Raw genomic sequence first — 21,802 nt, forward strand, 5'->3', positions numbered from 1 at the left:
GAGGGGGCTGGACCACTCCTTCCACAAGGAGTGCTCACAGGCGAATGACGTCACTGACAGGCGTGAAAAAACTCATGCATGCGCACGAGGGTTCAAGCTTGGCTGATGTAATCACACGTGATTCAAATCCATATGGTTTTTTAAAAAAATAATAAGGTCAGATACTTTTCTCACAGACCTCATATATACACTCAACAAAAATATAAACGCAACACTTTTGGTTTGGCTCCCATTTTGTATGAGATGAACTCAAAGATCTAAAACTTTTTCCACATACACAATATCACCATTTCCCTCAAATATTGTTCACAAACCAGTCTAAATCTGTGATAGTGAGCACTTCTCCTTTGCTGAGATAATCCATCCCACCTCACAGGTGTGCCATACCAAGATGCTGATTAGACACCATGATTAGTGCACAGGTGTGCCTTAGACTGCCCACAATAAAAGGCCACTCTGAAAGGTGCAGTTTTATCACACAGCACAATGCCACAGATGTCGCAAGATTTGAGGGAGCGTGCAATTGGCATGCTGACAGCAGGAATGTCAACCAGAGCTGTTGCTCGTGTATTGAATGTTCATGTCTCTACCATAAGCCATCTCCAAAGGCGTTTCAGAGAATTTGGCAGTACATCCAACCAGCCTCACAACCGCAGACCACGTGTAACCACACCAGCCCAGGACCTCCACATCCAGCATGTTCACCTCCAAGATCGTCTGAGACCAGCCACTCGGACAGCTGCTGGAACAGTCGGTTTGCATAACCAAAGAATTTCTGCACAAACTGTCAGAAACCGTCTCAGGGAAGCTCATCTGCATGCTCGTCGTCCTCATTGGGGTCTCGACCTGACTCCAGTTCGTCGTCGTAACCGACTTGAGTGGGCAAATGCTCACATTTGCTGGTGTTTGGCACGTTGGAGAGTTGTTCTCTTCACGGATGATGCGAAGGAGATGTGTTGCACTGCATGAGGCAAATGGTGGTCACACCAGATACTGACTGGTATCCCCCCCCCAATAAAACAAAACTGCACCTTTCAGAGTGGCCTTTTATTGTGGGCAGTCTAAGGCACACCTGTGCACTAATCATGGTGTCTAATCAGCATCTTGGTATGGCACACCTGTGAGGTGGGATGGATTATCTCAGCAAAGGAGAAGTGCTCACTATCACAGATTTCGACTGGTTTGTGAACAATATTTGAGGGAAATGGTGATATTGTGTATGTGGAAAAAGTTTTAGATCTTTGAGTTCATCTCATACAAAATGGGAGCAAAACCAAAAGTGTTGCGTTTATATTTTTGTTGAGTATATATATATATATTTGTTCAATTATATAAAACTGTTGCTGAAAGTTTGTTATTTTTATACCAGTATGTGTTGCACGGTGAAAGGTTGTATATATATATTGTTCAATTTCATAAAAGAGTTGCTGAACGTTTTAAGTTGCTTTAATTTAAATTTTGAATACCAGCATGTTGCACTGTGGAAGTTTGTTTCAACTGAGTCTCTGAACATGTTCAAAGTTTGTACTGGTAAAATCTACCTCAACATCCTGAGGATTTGGGCCTCAAAAGAAAATAAAGGTGAATTTGATGGATACCCATGAGTTTGTGTTGATTATCGTATACATGTTTGTATTTATACAAGAAGTTCAGGATGTTCTCCATATTATTTAACATATATTTAAAATGTATTGTACCATATATTAAACATTATAAATGTACATATATTTAATGTATGTTTCCATATAATTTTCCACACATGTATAATACATTTACCATATATTGAACATATATGTGACAATATATTTTTACATAAAATACCAATACATTTGCCCATATAAATTGCAATACATGATGGCTGATATTTATAAACATAAAATTACATATATTTTGGGATATATAAAGACATACAAGGTCTCTTAGATAATAAACCGACCCTTTTATTTTTTTTTTAACTATATGGATTTGAATGACATGCGATTACACCAATCATGCTTGAACCCTCGTGCGCATGTGTGAGTTTTTTCACGCGTGTCGGTGACGTCATTTCCCTGTGGGCAGGCCTTGAGTGAGATGTGGTCCCGCCCTCTCGGCTGAATTCCTTTGTTTCACACGCTGCTCGAGACGGCGCGCGTTGCTTTATCAAAATTTTTTCTGGACCTGTGAGGAATATCCGAGTGGACACTATTCGAGAAATTAAGCTGGTTTTCTGTGAAAAGTTTAACGGCTGATGAGAGATTATGGGGTGTTTCTGTCGGTGTAAGGACTTCCCACGGAGCGGGACATCCTGCAGCGCTTCCAGGCGCTGTCGTCGGCCTGTTTCGAGCTGAAAACATCCTAATTTAAGGCTTAATTCACCCAGGACATCGTGAGAGAACAGAGAAGATTCAGAAGAGGCCGGCATGAGGAATTTATGCGGACATTCCACTGTTTAAGGACATTTTTTTTAATGAAAGACGTACGCGCAAATTCGCCGAGTCGTTTCCGTGACGACTCGGCAAATCTGTGTGCGCCGCGACAGGAAAAACACCTCCGTGTTGAAAACCATTTGTAGAATTCAGGCGGCTTTTAATGGCTTTCAACAAGTGAGTAACTGAGAAATTGTTTAACAGCTTGGGCATGTTCCAACTTGCCCGTTAAGATTTCCAACGGAGGTGTTTTTCCTGCCGCGACCCCCCGCGGTCGGGTCCAGCCTGACATGCGACTCTGCCCGCACGTTCTTTCATTACAAAATGACCGTTAACAATGGAATGTCCGAATAAACTCCTCATGCCGACTTCTTCTGAAAGTTCTCTGTTCTCTGACGACTTACTGCGTCAACAGAGCCTGAAATGTGGAAGTTTTCAACTTGAAACGGCGAGACGCTGCCGCCTCGAAGCGCAGATCGCCGTCAGGTGCCGTGGACCGTCCTTAAAGCGACACCACCAGACCAAAATCTCTCATCAGCCGTTAAAATTTTTACCGAAAACCAGCTGAATTTATTGAATGGTGTCCACTCAGTTGTGCCTTACAGTTTTGAAAAAATTTTTATCAAACAAAGCAACAGTCTCTGAGCCATTCCTAAACAATGAAAAAAAAATCGACGAGCGGGTGGACGACTCCTCACTCAAAGACTGCCCACAGGCGAATGACGTAACTGACAGGCGTGAAAAAACTCTTGCATGCCCACGAGGGTTCAAGCATGTCTGATGTAATCACACGTGATTCAAATCCATATGGTTTTTGAAAAAAATAATAAGGTCGGATACTTTTCTAATAGACCTCGTATATTATATATTCATGCTAAATATATTGTAATATATGGAAAGCGGCAATCATTTGTATATTTTACAATATATTGCAATATATTTTGTGAATATATAATATGGTGTGTAATATATGTATCAACAATATATTAATCCATGTATTTACAATATATAATGTATTGGAGGTAATAATGTATTGAAATATATTTCAATATATTAAAGAAAATATATTGGTAAATATATTTTCTTTTGGTAAGGGACCTGAACACGCCATATCAACATACCTAAATGACGTGGGCGAAGCAGCACGTCAGACTCAGACGCGCTCTGATTGCTTGCCTGCCTTTTATGATGAAATAATGCTGAATTTTTGTGGAAATGATTGTTGTACAAAAGTTTCAGATATCTGTTGCTGAGATAGATGATGACTGGAATCAGTTTGAAGCAGAAACGAGGTGAAAATCAGTGAATCGCTGCTGATGCTCTGAAATGATGCATGCGCAGTTAAGGCGGGGGTGGGAGGTGAGTTTTAGGGGGCGTTTGGTTGGCGACACCAGGTGCTACTTCAGCCCATCTTTTTTGCAAACACACTTTAAGGTGCACAGCAGTTCAGGGTCACTGTTATCACTTTTTTTTTTGTTTTAAAATTCTACATACATTCACTGTTAAGGACAGGTCAGGACTGCAGGCAGGCCAGTCTAGTACCCATCTCTTCTTCTGCAGCCATCTCTTTGTAATATGTGCAGAATGTGGTTTTGCAATGTTCTGTTGAAAAATGCATGGACACCCCTGGAAAAGATGTCATCTTGAAGGCAGCATTCTGTTGCTCTAAAATCTCAGTGTACTTTTCTGCACTAATGCTGCCATCACAGAGTGTAAATTTTCTTTGCCAAGGACACGAACACAACCCCAGACCATGACAGAACCTGGCTTTTTAGACTTGTTGCTGATAACAGCCTGGATGGTCCTTTTCATCTTCGGTCTGGAGCACACAGCATTAATTTCTTCCAAAAGAGTTTGGGAATATTGATTCATCTGACCACAGTAAATGTTTCTACTGTGTGATGGTCCAACCCAGATGTCTCTGAGCCCAGAGAAGTCAACGCTGCTAACACGTGGCTTCTTTTTTGCACAATAAAGTTATAAGTGACATTTCTGAACATAACTATAGTGTCATGCTCGACAAAGTTTTCCCAAAATAATCTCTTGCCTATGTGGTTATATCAGCTATTCATGAATGATGGTTCATGCTGTCTGAGGGATTGGAGATCACAGTGTTCAGCTTCAGCCTGCACCCTTGACTTTTATGTACTAGAATTCCTCCAGCTTCTTTAAATTGCTTAATGTCATTATGCACTGTAGAGGGAGAAATATGCAAATTCCCTTCCAATGTTTTTTTGAGAAACATTGTTTTTAAACATTTCAATGAATTTCTCCCTTTTTTTTTTTTTTTTGACAAAGTGGAGACCATCTGCCCATCTTTGCAACTAAACACTTCACCTGTCATAGACACTGTTTTTGCACCAAATCATGATTACAATCACCTGTTTATTTATTGATTACTAGCCCTATATTTCCCATCTCAAATGTTTTTTGGAATGTGTTGTCGGCCTTAAATGCAGGAGTAGATGTACATTAATGAATTAAATGAAGTTGATGACAAAATGTTAAATATCTTGGGTTCATACAGTTTCAAAGTAAATGTAAGAATCACGACCGTGTTGTGAAAGTGTAGTGACACGGACCCACAACAGGGGGCGGTAATGAACGGACAATGGATTAAGCCAAAAAGTAACAATTTAATGTTGTGAAATGCACAACGGAATACAGACAATTGCAGTTGAGGAGTAGAGTCAATCATACACAAGGTGAAATGTGGGCAGGCTCGAGGATAGAAGACGTCTGTCCAGAGAAGAGCCGGATCCCACACGGCTTCCACCGCCAACGGATCTGAAGAACACCGGAGCCGCCAAGTCCTGGGTCCCAGGTGGCCACCGTCTCCAGCTGTCAGACCTGGTACTGCTGGCAGAAACAGAAACAGTTAATGGTGGGTGTGTGGATACACACCCAGTAATCTCTCCGTACTCAGTTCCTCCGGGAGGGAGAACCTCCACCTCCAGAAACCGAATCACCCGTGCAGCTCCTGTCAGTCTCTTCTCTGGAAGGAGTGAGAGGCGAAGACGTCGCACTCCCACTATCCGCCAATCCAGCTTCAGACTTAGTCCACAGGAATACGGCTGCACACAGAACAATGTTTAGTTACAATAATACTCACCACAGAGAAGGTTACCTGAGTGGTAGCTGATTTCTCGGCGGGGAGGTGGAGTTGCAATCCGGCTTTTATGGTGATGGTAGATTGAGTGACAGCTGTTGCTGATGACGAGTGACAGCTGTCACTCTCTGTTGCTCCGACGCCCTCTCGTGCTTGAAGCCCGCACTTCAAGCAGGGCGCCCTCTGGTGGTGGTGGGCCAGCAGTACCTCCTCTTCAGCGGCCCACACAACAGACCGTGTGTTGTTGCTTGTTTATTATTATTTTCACTTTCCATACGACACCAACTGTTTTTGATTTGGGGCTGTAAATACAAGCAAACAGATCTGATCTCCTCTACGCCGTCCTGCAAACTTTACCTTCAGTCTTCATAAGCTGTTTCTATGGAAAATCTGTGAGAAAGATATTTTGCTGAACTTGGAGTATTCTCCTGGTTTCACTGACAACAGCAATAATCCGGTTCCAGTATCGAGCTGAAACACGTCGTTGACACCAAATGGATACCAGGAAGAATTTCCGGTCTGGTGAGCAGAATGTCATCTGTGGTTTATTTATAGATTCTTCATGTCAACTCCTTTTTTATTTACACACTTTAAAGATAAATGTTCTAATTAGGTGCGGGTTATTTTTCTTTTTTCGGTGTTACTGTCGGTTAAAATGGTAAGTAGTGGAACCGTCACAGAACATGCCGTGACCAGCTTTGATATCATGCTTTAGGCGGCACCAGAACATCGTGATGTCATGATTCTGTTTGTTTGCATGTTTGAGTGCAAACAACAACTCATGAACTAAACACGCCACAAACTTTACACCGATACTGCAGGTATACGTGCAAAGGAACATTCACTCACTCACTCAGGATTCCACACCTTCCTCCTCATCCTCACCTCCTTGGCCTCCTGAATCTGCTTCCGCACCACCTCTTTGATGCTCGGCGTGTTTTCTCTGGGCGGGTGGAACAGCAGGCTGATGCTCGTCTCTGTGGTGTCCAGCGTGACTTCCGGCCAGCCCAGGTCAAGGTCGGGAACCTCTTCGTCCGATTCGGTTGGGAAGTAGGTGGAGAGGCCAAGGTCCTGGGAGACGTGACTCCCATCCAACTCTGTGGAGGTGGCGACGGGCAGCTCGGCATTCTCCAAAATGAAGAAGATCTCCTCCTCTGACAGGAAGTGGCTGATCTGCTCCGCTCGCAGGAACTCCTCGTAGGCCTCTTTGCCGCCACACAGCAGAGCGTAGATGGCCAGGCGGTAAGACTCTTTGTAGTGAGGCTGAACGTAGAGCGGACTGTCATCGTCTTTCAGTGAAGACAGGCCGCTCAGACTGAACTCCATGGATACCAGGATCCCCTCAGTGTCTTCAGGCTTTCAAACTGCTGGACTAAACATTTCAAATGCTGAGAAGCTCAGCGACAAAGGAAAAGCACTTTACTCTGCGAAAGTAAAAATGACAAAACCTGCCCGGCAGGATTCAGGACAGGTAGGCAAACAATAGGAGGCATGAAGTGACTCCCCGAGGAGGATCCTTTCACACGGGCACGTCCAAACCTTCAGCGTCTCACGCGTCTGCAGACAGAGTCCAGGACGGAGCGGGAGGGCAGAGAAACCCAGAGAGCGAAGGTTACCCTCCAGCGTGCACTCTCTGCAGCGTTAAGGTGTGGATCTGTGTACCTGCTCGCTCTGACAGTACACCTGTGCTAATAAGCCCCGCCCACCTCAGCTTCAGGAGCAGGTTTGTCCGTCCGGTCGTCACGCAGCCTCTCCTGTGTTGTCGCTCTCGTTATACCCTGAGGGCGGAGACAGCGCCGTCTGCTCACACAAGGTCAAACTCCAGAAGAACTTCAAAAGATGAGAAGAGGCAAGTCATCTGGCAAAGAACCAGGAACCCAGAATAGTCTGCAGGTCAAATCTCGAGTTTGTTGGGACACTTTTTGTTCTTCGTCTCAGCCTGCACACACACACACACACACACACACACACACACACACACACACACACACACACACACACACACACACACACACACACACACACACACACACACACACACACACACACACACACACACACAAGACAGGTCTCTACAAACATCATCATCACAGTAACATCTGCTTGTTCCTCGACTCCTCTCAGGTCTTCAGTCCAGTTTGTCCAGCTTCCAACACATTTTATTAGTGGACAGAGGTGGGTTCTGGAATTGTCCACATGAGGTAGAATTTGTCAAAGCGTCTGTCATTGTTGGCCGAGATAATAAACCAAATCTTTACGCAACACGAATCATTCATGTTCATGTTCATTCATTCATGAAGAATCATTCATTTTCTGCCGCTTTTCCAGGTCATGGTGGTAGTAGACCAAGCAGCTCATCCCACACTTCCCTAGTATCCTTGGCCATGTTTCAAGTATATATATATACATATACGTATATATACTCAACAAAAATATAAACGCAACACTTTTGGTTTTGCTCCCATTTTGTATGAGATGAACTCAAAGATCTAAAACTTTTTCCACATAAACAATATCACCATTTCCCTCAAATATTGTTCACAAACCAGTCTAAATCTGTGATAGTGAGCACTTCTCCTTTGCTGAGATAATCCATCCCACCTCACAGGTGTGCCATATCAAGATGCTGATTAGACACCATGATTAGTGCACAGGTGTGCCTTAGACTGCCCACAATAAAAGGCCACTCTGAAAGGTGCAGTTTTGTTTTATTGGGGGGGATACCAGTCAGTATCTGGTGTGACCACCATTTGCCTCATGCAGTGCAACACATCTCCTTGGCATCATCTGTGAAGAGAACACCTCTCCAATGTGCCAAACGCCAGCGAATGTGAGCATTTGCCCACTCAAGTCGGTTACGACGATGAACTGGAGTCAGGTCGAGACCCCGATGAGGACGACGAGCATGCAGATGAGCTTCCCTGAGACGGTTTCTGACAGTTTGTGCAGAAATTCTTTGGTTATGCAAACCGATTGTTTCAGCAGCTGTCCGAGTGGCTGGTCTCAGACGATCTTGGAGGTGAACATGCTGGATGTGGAGGTCCTGGGCTGGTGTGGTTACACGTGGTCTGCGGTTGTGAGGCTGGTTGGATGTACTGCCAAATTCTCTGAAACGCCCTTGGAGACGGCTTATGGTAGAGAAATGAACATTCAATACACAAGCAACAGCTCTGGTTGACATTCCTGCTGTCAGCATGCCAACTGCATGCTCCCTCAAATCTTGCGACATCTGTGGCATTGTGCTGTGTGATAAAACTGCACCTTTCAGAGTGGCCTTTTATTGTGGGCAGTCTAAGGCACACCTGTGCACTAATCATGGTGTCTAATCAGCATCTTGATATGGCACACCTGTGAGGTGGGATGGATTATCTCAGCAAAGGAGAAGTGCTCACTATCACAGATTTAGACTGGTTTGTGAACAATATTTGAGGGAAATGGTGATATTGTGTATGTGGAAAAGGTTTTAGATCTTTGAGTTCATCTTATACAAAATGGGAGCAAAACCAAAGGTGTTGCGTTTATATTTTTGTTGAGTGTATATATATATACATACACATATACACTCTCTCACACACACACACACTTATTCACATCCACAACTGGGTTAAAAAAAAAAAATTTAAGTATGAAGCCGTCTAAATATTCAAGAACAAGTAGTATTACAGTACCGCCATTCTTGAAGAAGAACAAACATGTTGGAGTTTAGTTGTGAACAACAGTAACGACTGCTTCAGGATTTTTTTTACTGTATTAGAAGCTGCAAAAAAAGCAGTTGATGGCTTAAGTGTAATGCCCTCAAGGTGTCAGATGGTGGTGCCCCCCCCCCCCCCCCCACACACACACACACGAGAGGCGGACTGCTATTGGCTAACAACTGCTCTAGTTAGCACCCTCCTGTCCTGCCCTGTCATTAGGAGGATGCTAACTAGAGCACAATAGGTGCTAATTAGAGCAAGTGTTCGTCACTAGCCAATAGCAGTCTGCCTCTTGGTAGGAGGGGTCTGGCTTTGCTGGCTTCTGTTATTCTTCTCTACAAGAGACAGACAGAAGTCAGACTACCAGAGCAAGAAATTTAGCTGAGGAAGCTTCTGCGATTAGAAGCAAAACGTCCTTGCCTCAAGCAACCCAGTCCAGCGGAAGATTCAAGCTTCTCTACTATGACTTCAACATACAGTTCTTGAGATTTTGACAGAAGAGCGTCAGATCAAATGTGAAGGAAACACCCCTAACCCACTCACTGAGATCTAACTCCTGACGGTCCTGTGGGCAGATTTTTAAGACACTTTTAAAAAATGATCATGAGTGAAATGTCGCTCCACGGCTACACGCGAGGAGGTGATGGAGGGCGTGGTTCTGTAATCTGATTGGTGTTGTGGACTCTTTATTTTTTGCTGCCAGAGTCGTGTTCCCTCCTCTGACACGTGTTGAGGGCGCTGAGTCACAGATGTGATTACTCACAAAGACAACAGCCGGAGGTTGATAAGTCAACTTTATTTCCACCACAAAGCCTTCAGGGAGGAAACGGAACAAGTCAATCATCTCTCACAGAGACTTCAGGCACAGAGTGAATATTTTTACTCACAGAGACAAAGACTGACTTCAGCAGTGGGGGGGGGGTGCTCCTGGTGCTGCACTAATGCTGCATTCAACTTGAGTTGGGAACTGAGATTTTTTTAGTTCATTCCCATTTTTATTGACCCAAATTACAGAACGTATAAATTCAGGAATTATACAAAACCTGTGTCCTTGGACCCTGACGTCAGGTGAGAAGAGCTCCAAGGAGTCCAAGGACAATGGAAGATCTCATTCATTCAGAATGGGAAAGGTTCACCTTGAAACTGGACTTCCATTTGGCAAAATCAGGCACAGGTTCTGAACCCCAGAGCCGGTCGTGTTCTCAATCCCAGCATGGCTGTTTTCTGAAGAAGACCTACACGGGACCTGAGGCACGTTTGTGCCGATACTCATCTCTGGAATCTGAAGCGTGAAGTGGATGAGGGTCTACAACTCCCTCTGACACAGGTTACGTCCCCACTGAGACCGATACCCATTTACAGCTGGGTGGACTGGGACAATACAGATTAGGTGTCTTGTCCAAGGACACAAACAGGTAACATGAGCAGGATTCGAACCCAGGTCTACATATTGGCAGACCAGCTCCTTGTCTACTGCATTTTTGTTTTCTGCATTTAATAATAATAATAATAATAAAGCACTGGCTGACTTTTTATGGGTGATTATTGATCAGACCTACAGCACCAAAAAATGCTAACAGCAGCTAACGTAGCTAGCTAACATGCTAGGTGCTCTCATACATTGTGATGCTAAAGCTGTTAGAAGAAACACTGAACAAAGTTAAAGTTGGTGCTTTAACAACAGTTACAATCATCTAATGACTTTGAAGGCAAAGCTAACGAAGCACATTGTTGTGTTAGTTCCCATTTCCAACATTTCAGTTCCCAGGGAAGACAAACGCAGCATGAGTTCAATTAGCTGTTTAACACCAACAAAAGCTGATCAAAGCTTTTAACATGAAAAACTAAAATCCAGTGGAGCTTTATTTTGAAGGGTCTCTGTGGGCTAATACTTGTGTAGTTCCACAAACGGATGATTAGCATCATCTGTAGTTTTCGCAATGGCAACAAAATTATCAAGAGGCCTGAAAAAAAACTAACAATTTGAAGTATTGAACATTAATCTACTGCAGCCAAGAAGCCATGCAGAAAAACTAAATTAAAATACTTCAATTTGTCCTCAAACTAGCAAAGACATGATCAAAGCTGCAGGTTCGCTGACGATTCAGAACTCTCCAAGCCCGAAAATGAGCCGATCTCCACCAGTAACACTTAAAAGATGCTTATTCAATCAAAAAAATGAAATGTTTTATGTCCTTAATCTAGTTCTGTCAAACAGTCTCACAAAACGTGGCTGTTTAAATGGGAAACATAACATACGATTCATTTTAACAATTTCTTAAAATCTGTTTTTCACATTTAAACATTCAAGTGTTTTCGGTCCGGTTGACATAAACTAATGAAGGAAATACACCACGTCATTTCTCAGAGTGTTGGACACACATGAACATGAAAGGCGGGGGCCTTGTTTATTATTTTATATTATACCACAGCCAGCCACTAGGAGGCACTACAGATTGTTAGGCTTTATGCCCTGAACATCTACTCTGCTTTTCAATTTTTCTTTTTTTTTTTTTTCTTTTTAGTTTAAAGGACATGAAGCCATAAATTCTCAAAAGTCTGCAGAATTTTAAAAAATTAAATTGTCTCAAATTAAAGTGACTTTGTAGACCGGATGAGAAAAAAGGACGGTCTCAAATAAAAGCTGAGTTAAATATTCCCAAAATATTTATGTCAGCATGATAATGGACTTGGCTGTTCTTTAATTTAAATACTGTTTTTATCACCTCTAATCTGTGTTTTCATTTGTTGTTAAGCTGCCGTCAGTGAAACTTGACATTTCCTGCTGTTATTTCATAATAAAAGCCAGGAAATGAGTTTTAAGTTAGTGGAAACTTAATTAGAAACATGAAATGTTGAGTATGACTGACGTTACATGGCCACGATGAAAAACAACAGAAATAAATTAATTACAGAGTCAAAACAGTATTTATGGGCGTGTCACTCTAAAACCTGTTCCATCTACATTTTGGTAAATAACTGGGTCACTATTTGAGAATTTATTGTATCTGAAGACATAAACATAAAAAAAGCTGCGATTAAAGTTCTTCTTTAGCAGGTTTACGGCGAACACAAAGAAACAGTTTACAAAGACGTTAACAAAGACAACATCCAAAAGTACGCTAACAGCTTCACACTCGAGCTATAAGTTAGCATGCCGATGCTAAATCGTTTACTTCCTTGGTGGGGGTGGGGATTTCATGGATCTAGGCGGGGTGGGTGACTTAATGCTGCGAGGAGGGGTTGGCGACTTGGGTGCCGGAGTAGAACCGGGGGAAGAGGATGGAGTCGGGCTCTTCCTGGACGGCACTGGAGACTGAGCCTTAGGGGCGGGGGTGGCGGTCTTGGAGGGCGGAGGTGTGGCTACAGGAGAGGCCATCTTGGGCAGTCCCTGTTTTGCCTCAGGAATTTGCTCACCATGCTTGTAGACGCTGACGGTGATCTCAACGAACTCGCCGCCGTACTTGTTGCGCACGTTGATGCTGTATTTGCCCGAGTCGTCGGGCGAGACGTCGTTGATGACAAGGCTGGAGAACTTGCCGCCTTCAAATGTGATCTTTGTGTGCTCGTTGGAAGAGACTTCTTGCTCATTCTTGAACCAGGTGACTTCTGGGGTCGGCTCGCCCCAAACGGTGCAGGTCAGGCTCAGAGACTGTGGAAGGTCAAAGGTCATGTCAAAACTTGTTTGGAGAAGGTTTTAAAAACAAAAAAAAATCAGTCAGATTTGCTATAAAGTACTGTTGCTCCATCGTCCCACAAAAATTTAAAGCCAAGTTCAACTAAATTACAAAATCCCCCCCCCCCCCCCAAATATTGATCTGTTCACGTCATTTCTTTTTGTTTTTTTGAACAGAAAAATGAAACTCATTTTACTGCACTGAAGAGATGCAAAGATCAATTAAATCCAACATTAGGTGTAATTGAAGACATAAAATCTACATTTTGTTCAAGATACAAATTAAACACTTAAATGTGGTTTAAGGTGGACAGATTTTTTTCTGGATCTGAACAGAGCTTTTCAGGTTTAAGCCGGATTCTTGATCGGGCTGATCTGGATTCACCAAAGTCTGAAGAATCCAGTGAGCTTGGTGATCATGACGTCATCGTTCTGGGTTTGAGGGTTCAGCGTGCGAGTTGTGTACAAAAGCCACGTGCAAACTCCCACCAAATTCTTGAAAATGAACGGACTGTTTGGACGCGTGTGTAGGATGAGCTGGATTTGAAAAACAGGCCTGAATGTTATCTGACTAGAAAGTAATACGGATGGAATCTGATTTGAGCTGGACTGCTCCCCCCCACACCCCATAAGACTTTAAAAATCTGGAGCCTTTTTCCTGTATTCTGAGGCAAACTGGGAAACTAAATACAGACTTTAGTCATAGTTATTAAATAAATCATTAAAAAAACAAAACAAAACCCAAACAAACACTGGAAACCTTCTAATTCTGCAGCAGTAATGTTCATCAATCAGCCTCTGGTGATGCAAGACCTTTGACCTTTAACATATTTTAACACACCCTTGGTCAGCGGCTCGAGGGGGTCACATGTGCCCCCCCGGATTCAGCACAGACAGTAAATTACTGTTATTACTGTTTAACTGAACATTCACCTTTTCTTCCATGATGGTGACGACATCAGGGAGACCGCCGACCACTCTGCCACGGTCTGAGAGAAGAACAATGTTCATGTTAATGTAATGAGGGGGGAAAAAAGAAATTAAAACTTTTGAAAAAAGTAAACCCCTTTGGCTGCTCCTTTGTTTCCACTTGGGGTCGCCGGACGCCCTTCCTGACACAACTCCACATTACATGGGGAAATGGGCAGGAGTGGGGTTCAAACCGGGAACCTTCCACACTGAAACCAAGCTCACTGACCACTTAGCCACCACCACCACTAAATTAAAACTTTTGAAAGCATACAAAAAATTTCTAAGTCATATGTCCTCTGTGGGTCGACGAATGAAAATCTATAATCAAGTAACAGTGAAAATTTCCATCAGAGAAACAAACTCATGTAAAAAAAAAAAAAAAAAAAAAATTACCTCATTAATAAATTACTCAGAGTACACGTTACTTTCTTAGAGCTAAGATGTAGGTCGTCGTTTCACAGTTTGCAAATTTCAAGACCCCCACCACCACCACCAAAATACCCCTAAACAAACACGTAAAAGTCGTTTAGTGTGAAGGATGTCAGGATGTTCAACTCACTCTTCTCTGCAAACGCAGCTGCCCTGAAAAACACACATGTTCAACATCATTAATATATATATATACACATAAGTATATATTTTTAAGTGTGTGACGTCGAGCTCTGTGTTGATGATCTGCAGGGACGTACTTGAGTCTGAGGTATTCCTCGTAAGCTTCAGTGTACGCTGCAAAAAAACAAAAAAACAAAACCCAAAACATTTTACAACGTCACAAACAGATGAAATGTTTCACACCAAAAACCATCATCATTACTATAATTATTATTACTGTTATTATAAAGTGCTGAAGGATGCAAAAGAAGAAGCAGTCCTTCTGTACCTTGTCCAGAGAGGTCAAAGGTCCTGGTGTAGGTCTTCTCACCGTCAGAGATCTCGATGGAGTAGTGACCCTTCTCTTTGTCGGACGGGTCGCAGATCTGCATCCAGGCCATCTCCGCCGAGCCGCCGATCCTCATCTTCTCTGAGGAGGCGATCTTACTGTCCCTGCAGGGTTCATGTGCACAGCAGAAGCAGAGAGATCAAAGTCCTGCATCAAGGAACCAAACTCATCATGAACACAAGCTGAACGACGGCACCGAGGCTAAACGCTCAAACACTCAAGAGTCGCTGGACAGCAGACCTTCAAACTCCACTCGATTAGTCTGATGTGTTTATCTGTGAGTGAAATATAGAATAAATAAATATAGAATAATCAAAGTTCATCGACTTCCAGCACCAGGGGTTCTATCAGCTGGACTCTGGGACTGAATGTTAGAAACCTGTGTGTGTGTGTACCTGTGTTTCCACACAGTCTTCATCTCCTCTGTGTAGTACTTCATGTTGCACTGCAGCCTGATGCCCTCCGGGGTGCACTGCAGAGTCAGCTCAGACGCAGACGCACCTGACACACACGCACATCAGCAACACAAACGTCAGAGTGTGAAACACAGACAGGGAAAAAAAAACACACTAACAAACTGCTGAATGCTGCACACCGCCGCATCCACCACACCACAAAACCGTCTTGGGTCCTGGGTGGCAACCACCCAGGCAGAACACCGCTCCATTATCACCCTGAAAGTAGCCACGTGTCCTCGGCCTTCTCCAGCTGGATCACAACCAGAGAGTCGCACCCCACAGCCAAAAATACTGAATGCCCTCATCGGTAAAATAATGCTGCTGAAGTGCCCCTGAGCACGACGCTGAATCCAGAACAGTGTTGATGAGGCTCTGCTATAAAGTGTTCTGACTGCCTGAACCTAGAACTGATCAGCACCATGGGTTCTGTGATCCGTATAAGCTCTGTGTGTGTGTGTGTGTATATATATTTGTATCTACACACACACATAAAATATAAATTTTATATATACACATACATATATATATACACACATATATGTGTGTATATATATATATACTCAACAAAAATATAAACGCAACACTTTTGGTTTTGCTCCCATTTTGTATGAGACAAACTCAAAGATCTAAAACTTTTTCCACATATACAATATCACCATTTCCCTCAAATATTGTTCACAAACCAGTCGAAATCTGTGATAGTGAGCACTTCTCCTTCGCTGAGATAATCCATCCCACCTCACAGGTGTGTCATATCAAGATGCTGATTAGACACCATGATTAGTGCACAGGTGTGCCTTAGACTGCCCACAATAAAAGGCCACTCTGAAAGGTGCAGTTTTGTTTTATTGGGGGGGGATACCAGTCAGTATCTGGTGTGACCACCATTTGCCTCATGCAGTGCAACACATCTCCTTCGCATCATCCGTGAAGAGAACACCTCTCCAACGTGCCAAACGCCAGCGAATGTGAGCATTTGCCCACTCAAGTCGGTTACGACGACGAACTGGAGTGAGGTCGAGACCCCAATGAGGATGACGAGCATGCAGATGAGCTTCCCTGAGACGGTTTCTGACAGTTTGTGCAGAAATTCTTTGGTTATGCAAACCGATTGTTTCAGCAGCTGTCCGAGTGGCTGGTCTCAGACGATCTTGGAGGTGAACAGGCTGGATGTGGAGGTCCTGGGCTGGTGTGGTTACACGTGGTCTGCGGTTGTGAGGCTGGTTGGATGTACTGCCAAATTCTCTGAAACGCCTTTGGAGACGGCTTATGGTAGAGAAATGAACATTCAATACACGAGCAACAGCTCTGGTTGACATTCCTGCTGTCAGCATGCCAATTGCACGCTCCCTCAAATCTTGCGACATCTGTGGCATTGTGCTGTGTGATAAAACTGCACCTTTCAGAGTGGCCTTTTATTGTGGGCAGTCTAAGGCACACCTGTGCACTAATCATGGTGTCTAATCAGCATCTTGATATGGCACACCTGTGAGGTGGGATGGATTATCTCAGCAAAGGAGAAGTGCTCACTATCACAGATTTAGACTGGTTTGTGAACAATATTTGAGGGAAATGGTGATATTGTGTATGTGGAAAAAGTTTTAGATCTTTGAGTTCATCTCATACAAAATGGGAGCAAAACCAAAAGTGTTGCATTTATATTTTTGTTGAGTGTATATATATATATATATATACACATATATGTGTATATATATATACACATATATGTGTATATATATATATATACACATATATGTGTATATATATATATACACATATATGTGTATATATATATATATACACATATATGTGTATATATATATATACACATAAACACAAATATATACACAAATATAAATTAAATCTAAATAAAAAATGTATATATATATATATATATATATATATATATATATATATATATACACATATATGTGTATATATACACATATATATATATATATATATATATATATATATATATATATATATATATATACACACACACACACACACAATAATAAATAAAATATAAATTATATATATATATATATACATAATATATACATATATATATACATAATATATACATACACATAATATATACATATACATACACATATACATATATATACATATACATATATACACACACACAAAATTACAATAAATAAATCAATAAATAAATCAATAAATACATTCTGAATTTGTTTTATGGTGGATCAGTTTGAAACCTACCAGCGATGCGAGCAAGGGCGTTGATGATGTCATCAAACACTGAAAACCAGACAGGAAGACGTATTAAATCCTGCACAGTTATCATGTTTAATAAAATAGTAGCTGTGGACAGCGAGCACCAACCCTTTCCTGAAATATCAAACACAGACGTGTCCTTCCCGCGGTCGTCACCGAGCACCGCCTTAAACACACCCTGATCTTTTCTGGAGAACTGGGGGGCAGACAGACAAACAAACAAACAAACAAACAAAAAAAACCTATCAGTGTATATACAGAAAAATACAAAACCACATGAGGTGCATCAGGTTAATAGTTCAAGCCAATAAACTAAATAAATTAAACCAAAATAAACTAAATAAATTGCAGAAGCTGCTGCTTCATAAATGTAAAATTATTCCCAAAACACAAACGTTCCCTCAGCTGAACATCAGTGGTGAGTCTTCACACAATAATTAAAATCATCACATTTAATCTGTTTCAGGTTTTTCCAGCAGTTTTAGACTTTATATCCTTTAACACGGAATATGTGGTGATGCAGTGCTTGGGATCAGGAGTTACCAGTGGGACTGAGAGCGCGCACGCTCCAGACATGACATTAGGAGGAGTTTCTAGAACGATCTCCTCGTCTTCTTTGAACCAGTGGAAAGACGTTTCCTTCTTCACGTTGGCCACCTGGAAAAAAAAATAAAACCATGTTTATTTATTTCAACATCAAAGAGAGAAAAGGATTAAAGCTCAAGGAATCAACAAACAGCCAAAAAAAAGCAAACAAAAAAACAACACATTCAAGCTTCCAACAAAAGCAAAGCCACAAATCTATGGAGAATATAGTAAAACTGGAATGTATTCACAGTCCTTCACTTTTTTGAGATTTTGTTAGGTTACAGCCTTATTCCAAAATAAATTTATTTCATTTTCCCCCTCAAAATTCTTCTCACAACACCCCATAATGACAACATGAAAAATGTTTTTTTGTTTTTTGACATTCTGAAAATTTATTAAACTAAAAAATCACATGTACATAAGTATTCACAGCCTTTCCTCAATACCTTGCTGATGCACCTTTGGCAGCAATTACAGCCTCAAGTCTTCTTGAATATGATGCCGCAAGCTTGGTGCACCTATCTTTGGGCAGTTTGGTCCATTCCTCTTTGCAGCACCTCTCAAGCTCCATCAGGTTGAATGGGGAGCGTTGGTGCACAGACATTTTCAGATCTCTCCAGAGATGTTCAATCAGATTCAGGTCTGGGCTCTGGCAGGGCCGCTCAAGGACATTCACAGAGTTGTCCTGAAGCCTCTCCTTTGATATCTTGGCTTTGTGTTTAGGGTCATTGTCCTGCTAAAAGATGAACTGTTGCCCCAGTCTGAGGTCAAGAGCACTCTGGAGCAGGTTTTCATCCAGGATGTCTCTGTACATTGCTGCATTAATCTTTCACTCAATCCTGACTAGTCTCCCAGTTCCTGCAGCTGAAAAACATCCCCACAGCATGATGCTGCCACCACCATGTTTCACTGTAGTGATGGTGCCTGGTTACCTCCAAACATGACACCTGGCATTCACACCAAAGAGTTCAATCTTTGTCTAATCAGACCAGAGAATTTTGTTTCTCCTGGTCTGAGAGTCCGTCAGGTGCCTTTTGTCAAACTCCAGGTGGGCTGACATGCGCCTTTCACTAAGGAGTGGCTTCCGTCTGGTCACTCTACCATACAGGCCTGATTGGTGGATTACTGCAGAGATGGTTGTCCTTCTGGAAGGTTCTCCTCTCTCCACAGAGGAATGCTGCAGCTCTGACAGAGTGACCATCAGGTTCTTGGTCACCTCCCTGACTAAGGTCCTTCTCCCCTGATCGCTCAGTTTAGACGTGTGGCCAGCTCTAGGAAGAGTCCTGGTGGATCTGAACTTCTTCCATTTACAGATGATGGAGGCCACTGTGCTCACTGGGACCTTCAAAGCAACAGAAATGTTTCTGTACCCTTCCCCAGATTTGTGCCTCGAGACAATCCAGTCTCAGAGGTCTACAGACAATTCCTTTGACTTCATACTTGGTTTGTGCTCTGACTGTCAACTGTGGGACCTCTGGGACAGGTGTGTGTCTTTCCTAATCATGTCCAATCAACTGCATTTACCCCAGGTGGACTCCAGTTAAGCTGTAGAAACATCTGAGCTTAATGGCAATGGCTGTGAAAACTTTCTTAACTTTTTAATAAATTTTCAAAGTGCAAAAAATCTAAAAAAATATTGTTTCACATTGTCATTATGGGGTATTGTGTGTACAAATTTGAGGGAAAAAAATGAATTTCATCCATTTTGGAATAAGGCTGTAACATAAAATGTGAACAAAGTGACGCACTGTGAATACTTTACAGGTGCACTGTAGACGTTCACAAAGTTCACCAGCACGGATTTAAAGCAAGGAAATTAATGAAACAGCTAACAAGACTTTTAGTAACATGCTTAATGACAGCAAAACGTGAAAAGGCCTAAAAACACCAAATGCTTGCATCACCTTGCAGGCGAGCATGACGGTGCAGTCGTCAGTCACAGTAAAATACAGATACTCAGAGAAATGTGGACCTAAAACACAACGTGAAATCACAATATTTAAACATTTTTATTTTAACTGCAAAATATTCTCAGAATGTACATTCAAATGTTCCAAAAAGAAAAAACATCATACCTTGTTTCCTGACGTGTTCTTTCCTCTGAAACTCCGCCTCCTTCAGAGCAGCTCTGAACACTGAAAATGAATTTTAAAATAAATAAAACAATTTATTTGTTGGAGTTAAGAACATTCGGTTGATCAAATATTTTAAAAATAGACTTAAGACTCTTCTGTTCTTGAGAGCTTAAAATCAGTAATGGATGGTCAATTTAATCTAATTTTTTTTATGTTTTAATTTAAATTTTTTATTTCATCTTTTATATAACTCCCTCTTTATTTTTAAATGACTGTGTTTTATGTTTGGCATTTTGTTTTTATTGTAATATATTAATTGAATATGATTAATGTATTTATGGTTGATAATTTTATTTGGATGTTTTTATTTAAATCTTTTAATTTTTATATTCTATTTTTGTGTCATTGCATTTGTTTTAATAAATGAATTTAATATAATAATTCTGTATGTACTGTATGGCTGGAAAGTGTTCTATAAATTAATATTATTATTATTATTATTAAAATTAATTGCCAGTGTTCAAACTAATTTTTTTGACAGAAGGGCTTGAAAAATAGTGATTTCAGTGTCTGAATATCACCTTTGTGACATTTTACAGCTAAAAATAATCAGATAACATTGAAATACGAAACAATATTACTGTTGAACTGATCGGTCACTCTATTTTGAAAAAAACGCCTCACCGTCTCCCACCAGGACCAGAGAGCTCTGGGTTTTGGCCTTGCCGTCGTGGATCTGGACGGTGTAGGTGCCCTCGTTGGATCTGGTGAAATGCTCCACAGTCAGCTGGATGATTCCAGACGCCACGTCGTGGCTGCTCTTGTAACCCTGAGAGGATGAAGCAGGAAGCTGAACGTGTGACTGACTTCATGTTTGAACGCAGGGTGGTGTCGTGTCGGACGCTGGCGTCACTTTACCTCACCACTTTGCACCTCCTTATCATTAAAAATGAAGCGGTAGGACACAGACGGGGAAAGTTTGACAGCCTGCACCCAGAAACGAACCACACCTTTCTCCAGAATCTCGTAGTTCAGACCGTGTTTGAGGGGAACGACTGCACACATACAGAAAAGATTAAAAATGCTGTCTTACAAACGCAACAAAAAACACTTTGTGCTTTTCAACAAAGGAAGTGATAAGGTTTTAAAAAAGAAGGGATGACCAGGGTGGGAAATGTGACATGTTTATAAGCTGTTTTTCTTTTAAATAAATACTCACTGGGGTGTCTGATGGCGTAGCTGAGCTCCAACATGGTGTTCAGAGCTGCAGAACAGATTTAAGAAGAAAAAAAAAACAACCTTCAGAATGAGAACAATGAGGCGGGAAGCTGTTGTTCCGCGTATCATACCGTCCTCAGTCAGCGTGTGGCTGGAAGAGATGCCTTCGGTGTCGGTCACGACCACAGAGTAGCGACCCAGATCGTCTTTATCAGGGTTTGTGAACGTCAGTCTGGAGCTGATGAACAAGAAAACAAACTCAAATCAACAGAATCACACCATCAGCATACAAAGCCTGGTGATGCACTGCACAAAATGTGGCAGTGAGCCCCACACAGCATGGCAGTAAGCCACATGAAGCCTGGCGGTGAACCACACAAAGCTCGGTGGTAAGATGCACAAAGCCTGGTGGT

General features: G+C 42.0%; 2 protein-coding genes across 10 annotated transcripts in view; both read right to left on the reverse strand.

Moving 5' to 3' along the window:
- The window catches only part of LOC117525935 (protein FAM83B-like), an 18,789-nt gene extending 11,626 nt beyond the window's left edge, over nt 1-7,163 (reverse strand). Inside the window, exon 1 of the mRNA XM_034187896.1 lies at nt 6,403-7,163. Within this exon, the coding sequence (XP_034043787.1) occupies nt 6,403-6,843 (441 nt within the window). The 5' untranslated portion in view covers nt 6,844-7,163. The remainder of the gene's footprint in view (nt 1-6,402) is intronic.
- A 4,514-nt stretch (nt 7,164-11,677) lies between these two features.
- Nucleotides 11,678-21,802, reverse strand: part of myom2a (myomesin 2a) — a 54,931-nt gene continuing 44,806 nt past the window's right edge. For all 9 annotated transcript variants that reach the window (XM_034187887.1, XM_034187890.1, XM_034187886.1 and 6 more), the window contains 15 exons: nt 21,521-21,627; nt 21,391-21,435; nt 21,090-21,226; nt 20,856-21,000; nt 20,172-20,231; nt 20,001-20,068; nt 18,052-18,165; nt 17,617-17,704; nt 17,494-17,532; nt 15,196-15,301; nt 14,741-14,904; nt 14,550-14,586; nt 14,420-14,442; nt 13,822-13,877; nt 11,678-12,864 (listed from right to left, as the gene is read on the reverse strand). In XM_034187887.1, the coding sequence (XP_034043778.1) occupies nt 12,385-12,864; nt 13,822-13,877; nt 14,420-14,442; nt 14,550-14,586; nt 14,741-14,904; nt 15,196-15,301; nt 17,494-17,532; nt 17,617-17,704; nt 18,052-18,165; nt 20,001-20,068; nt 20,172-20,231; nt 20,856-21,000; nt 21,090-21,226; nt 21,391-21,435; nt 21,521-21,627 (1,669 nt within the window). In that variant the 3' untranslated portion in view covers nt 11,678-12,384. The remainder of the gene's footprint in view (nt 12,865-13,821; nt 13,878-14,419; nt 14,443-14,549; nt 14,587-14,740; nt 14,905-15,195; nt 15,302-17,493; nt 17,533-17,616; nt 17,705-18,051; nt 18,166-20,000; nt 20,069-20,171; nt 20,232-20,855; nt 21,001-21,089; nt 21,227-21,390; nt 21,436-21,520; nt 21,628-21,802) is intronic.

Source organism: Thalassophryne amazonica, chromosome 15, assembly GCF_902500255.1.
Source record: "Thalassophryne amazonica chromosome 15, fThaAma1.1, whole genome shotgun sequence".
Lineage (NCBI taxonomy): Eukaryota > Metazoa > Chordata > Actinopteri > Batrachoidiformes > Batrachoididae > Thalassophryne > Thalassophryne amazonica.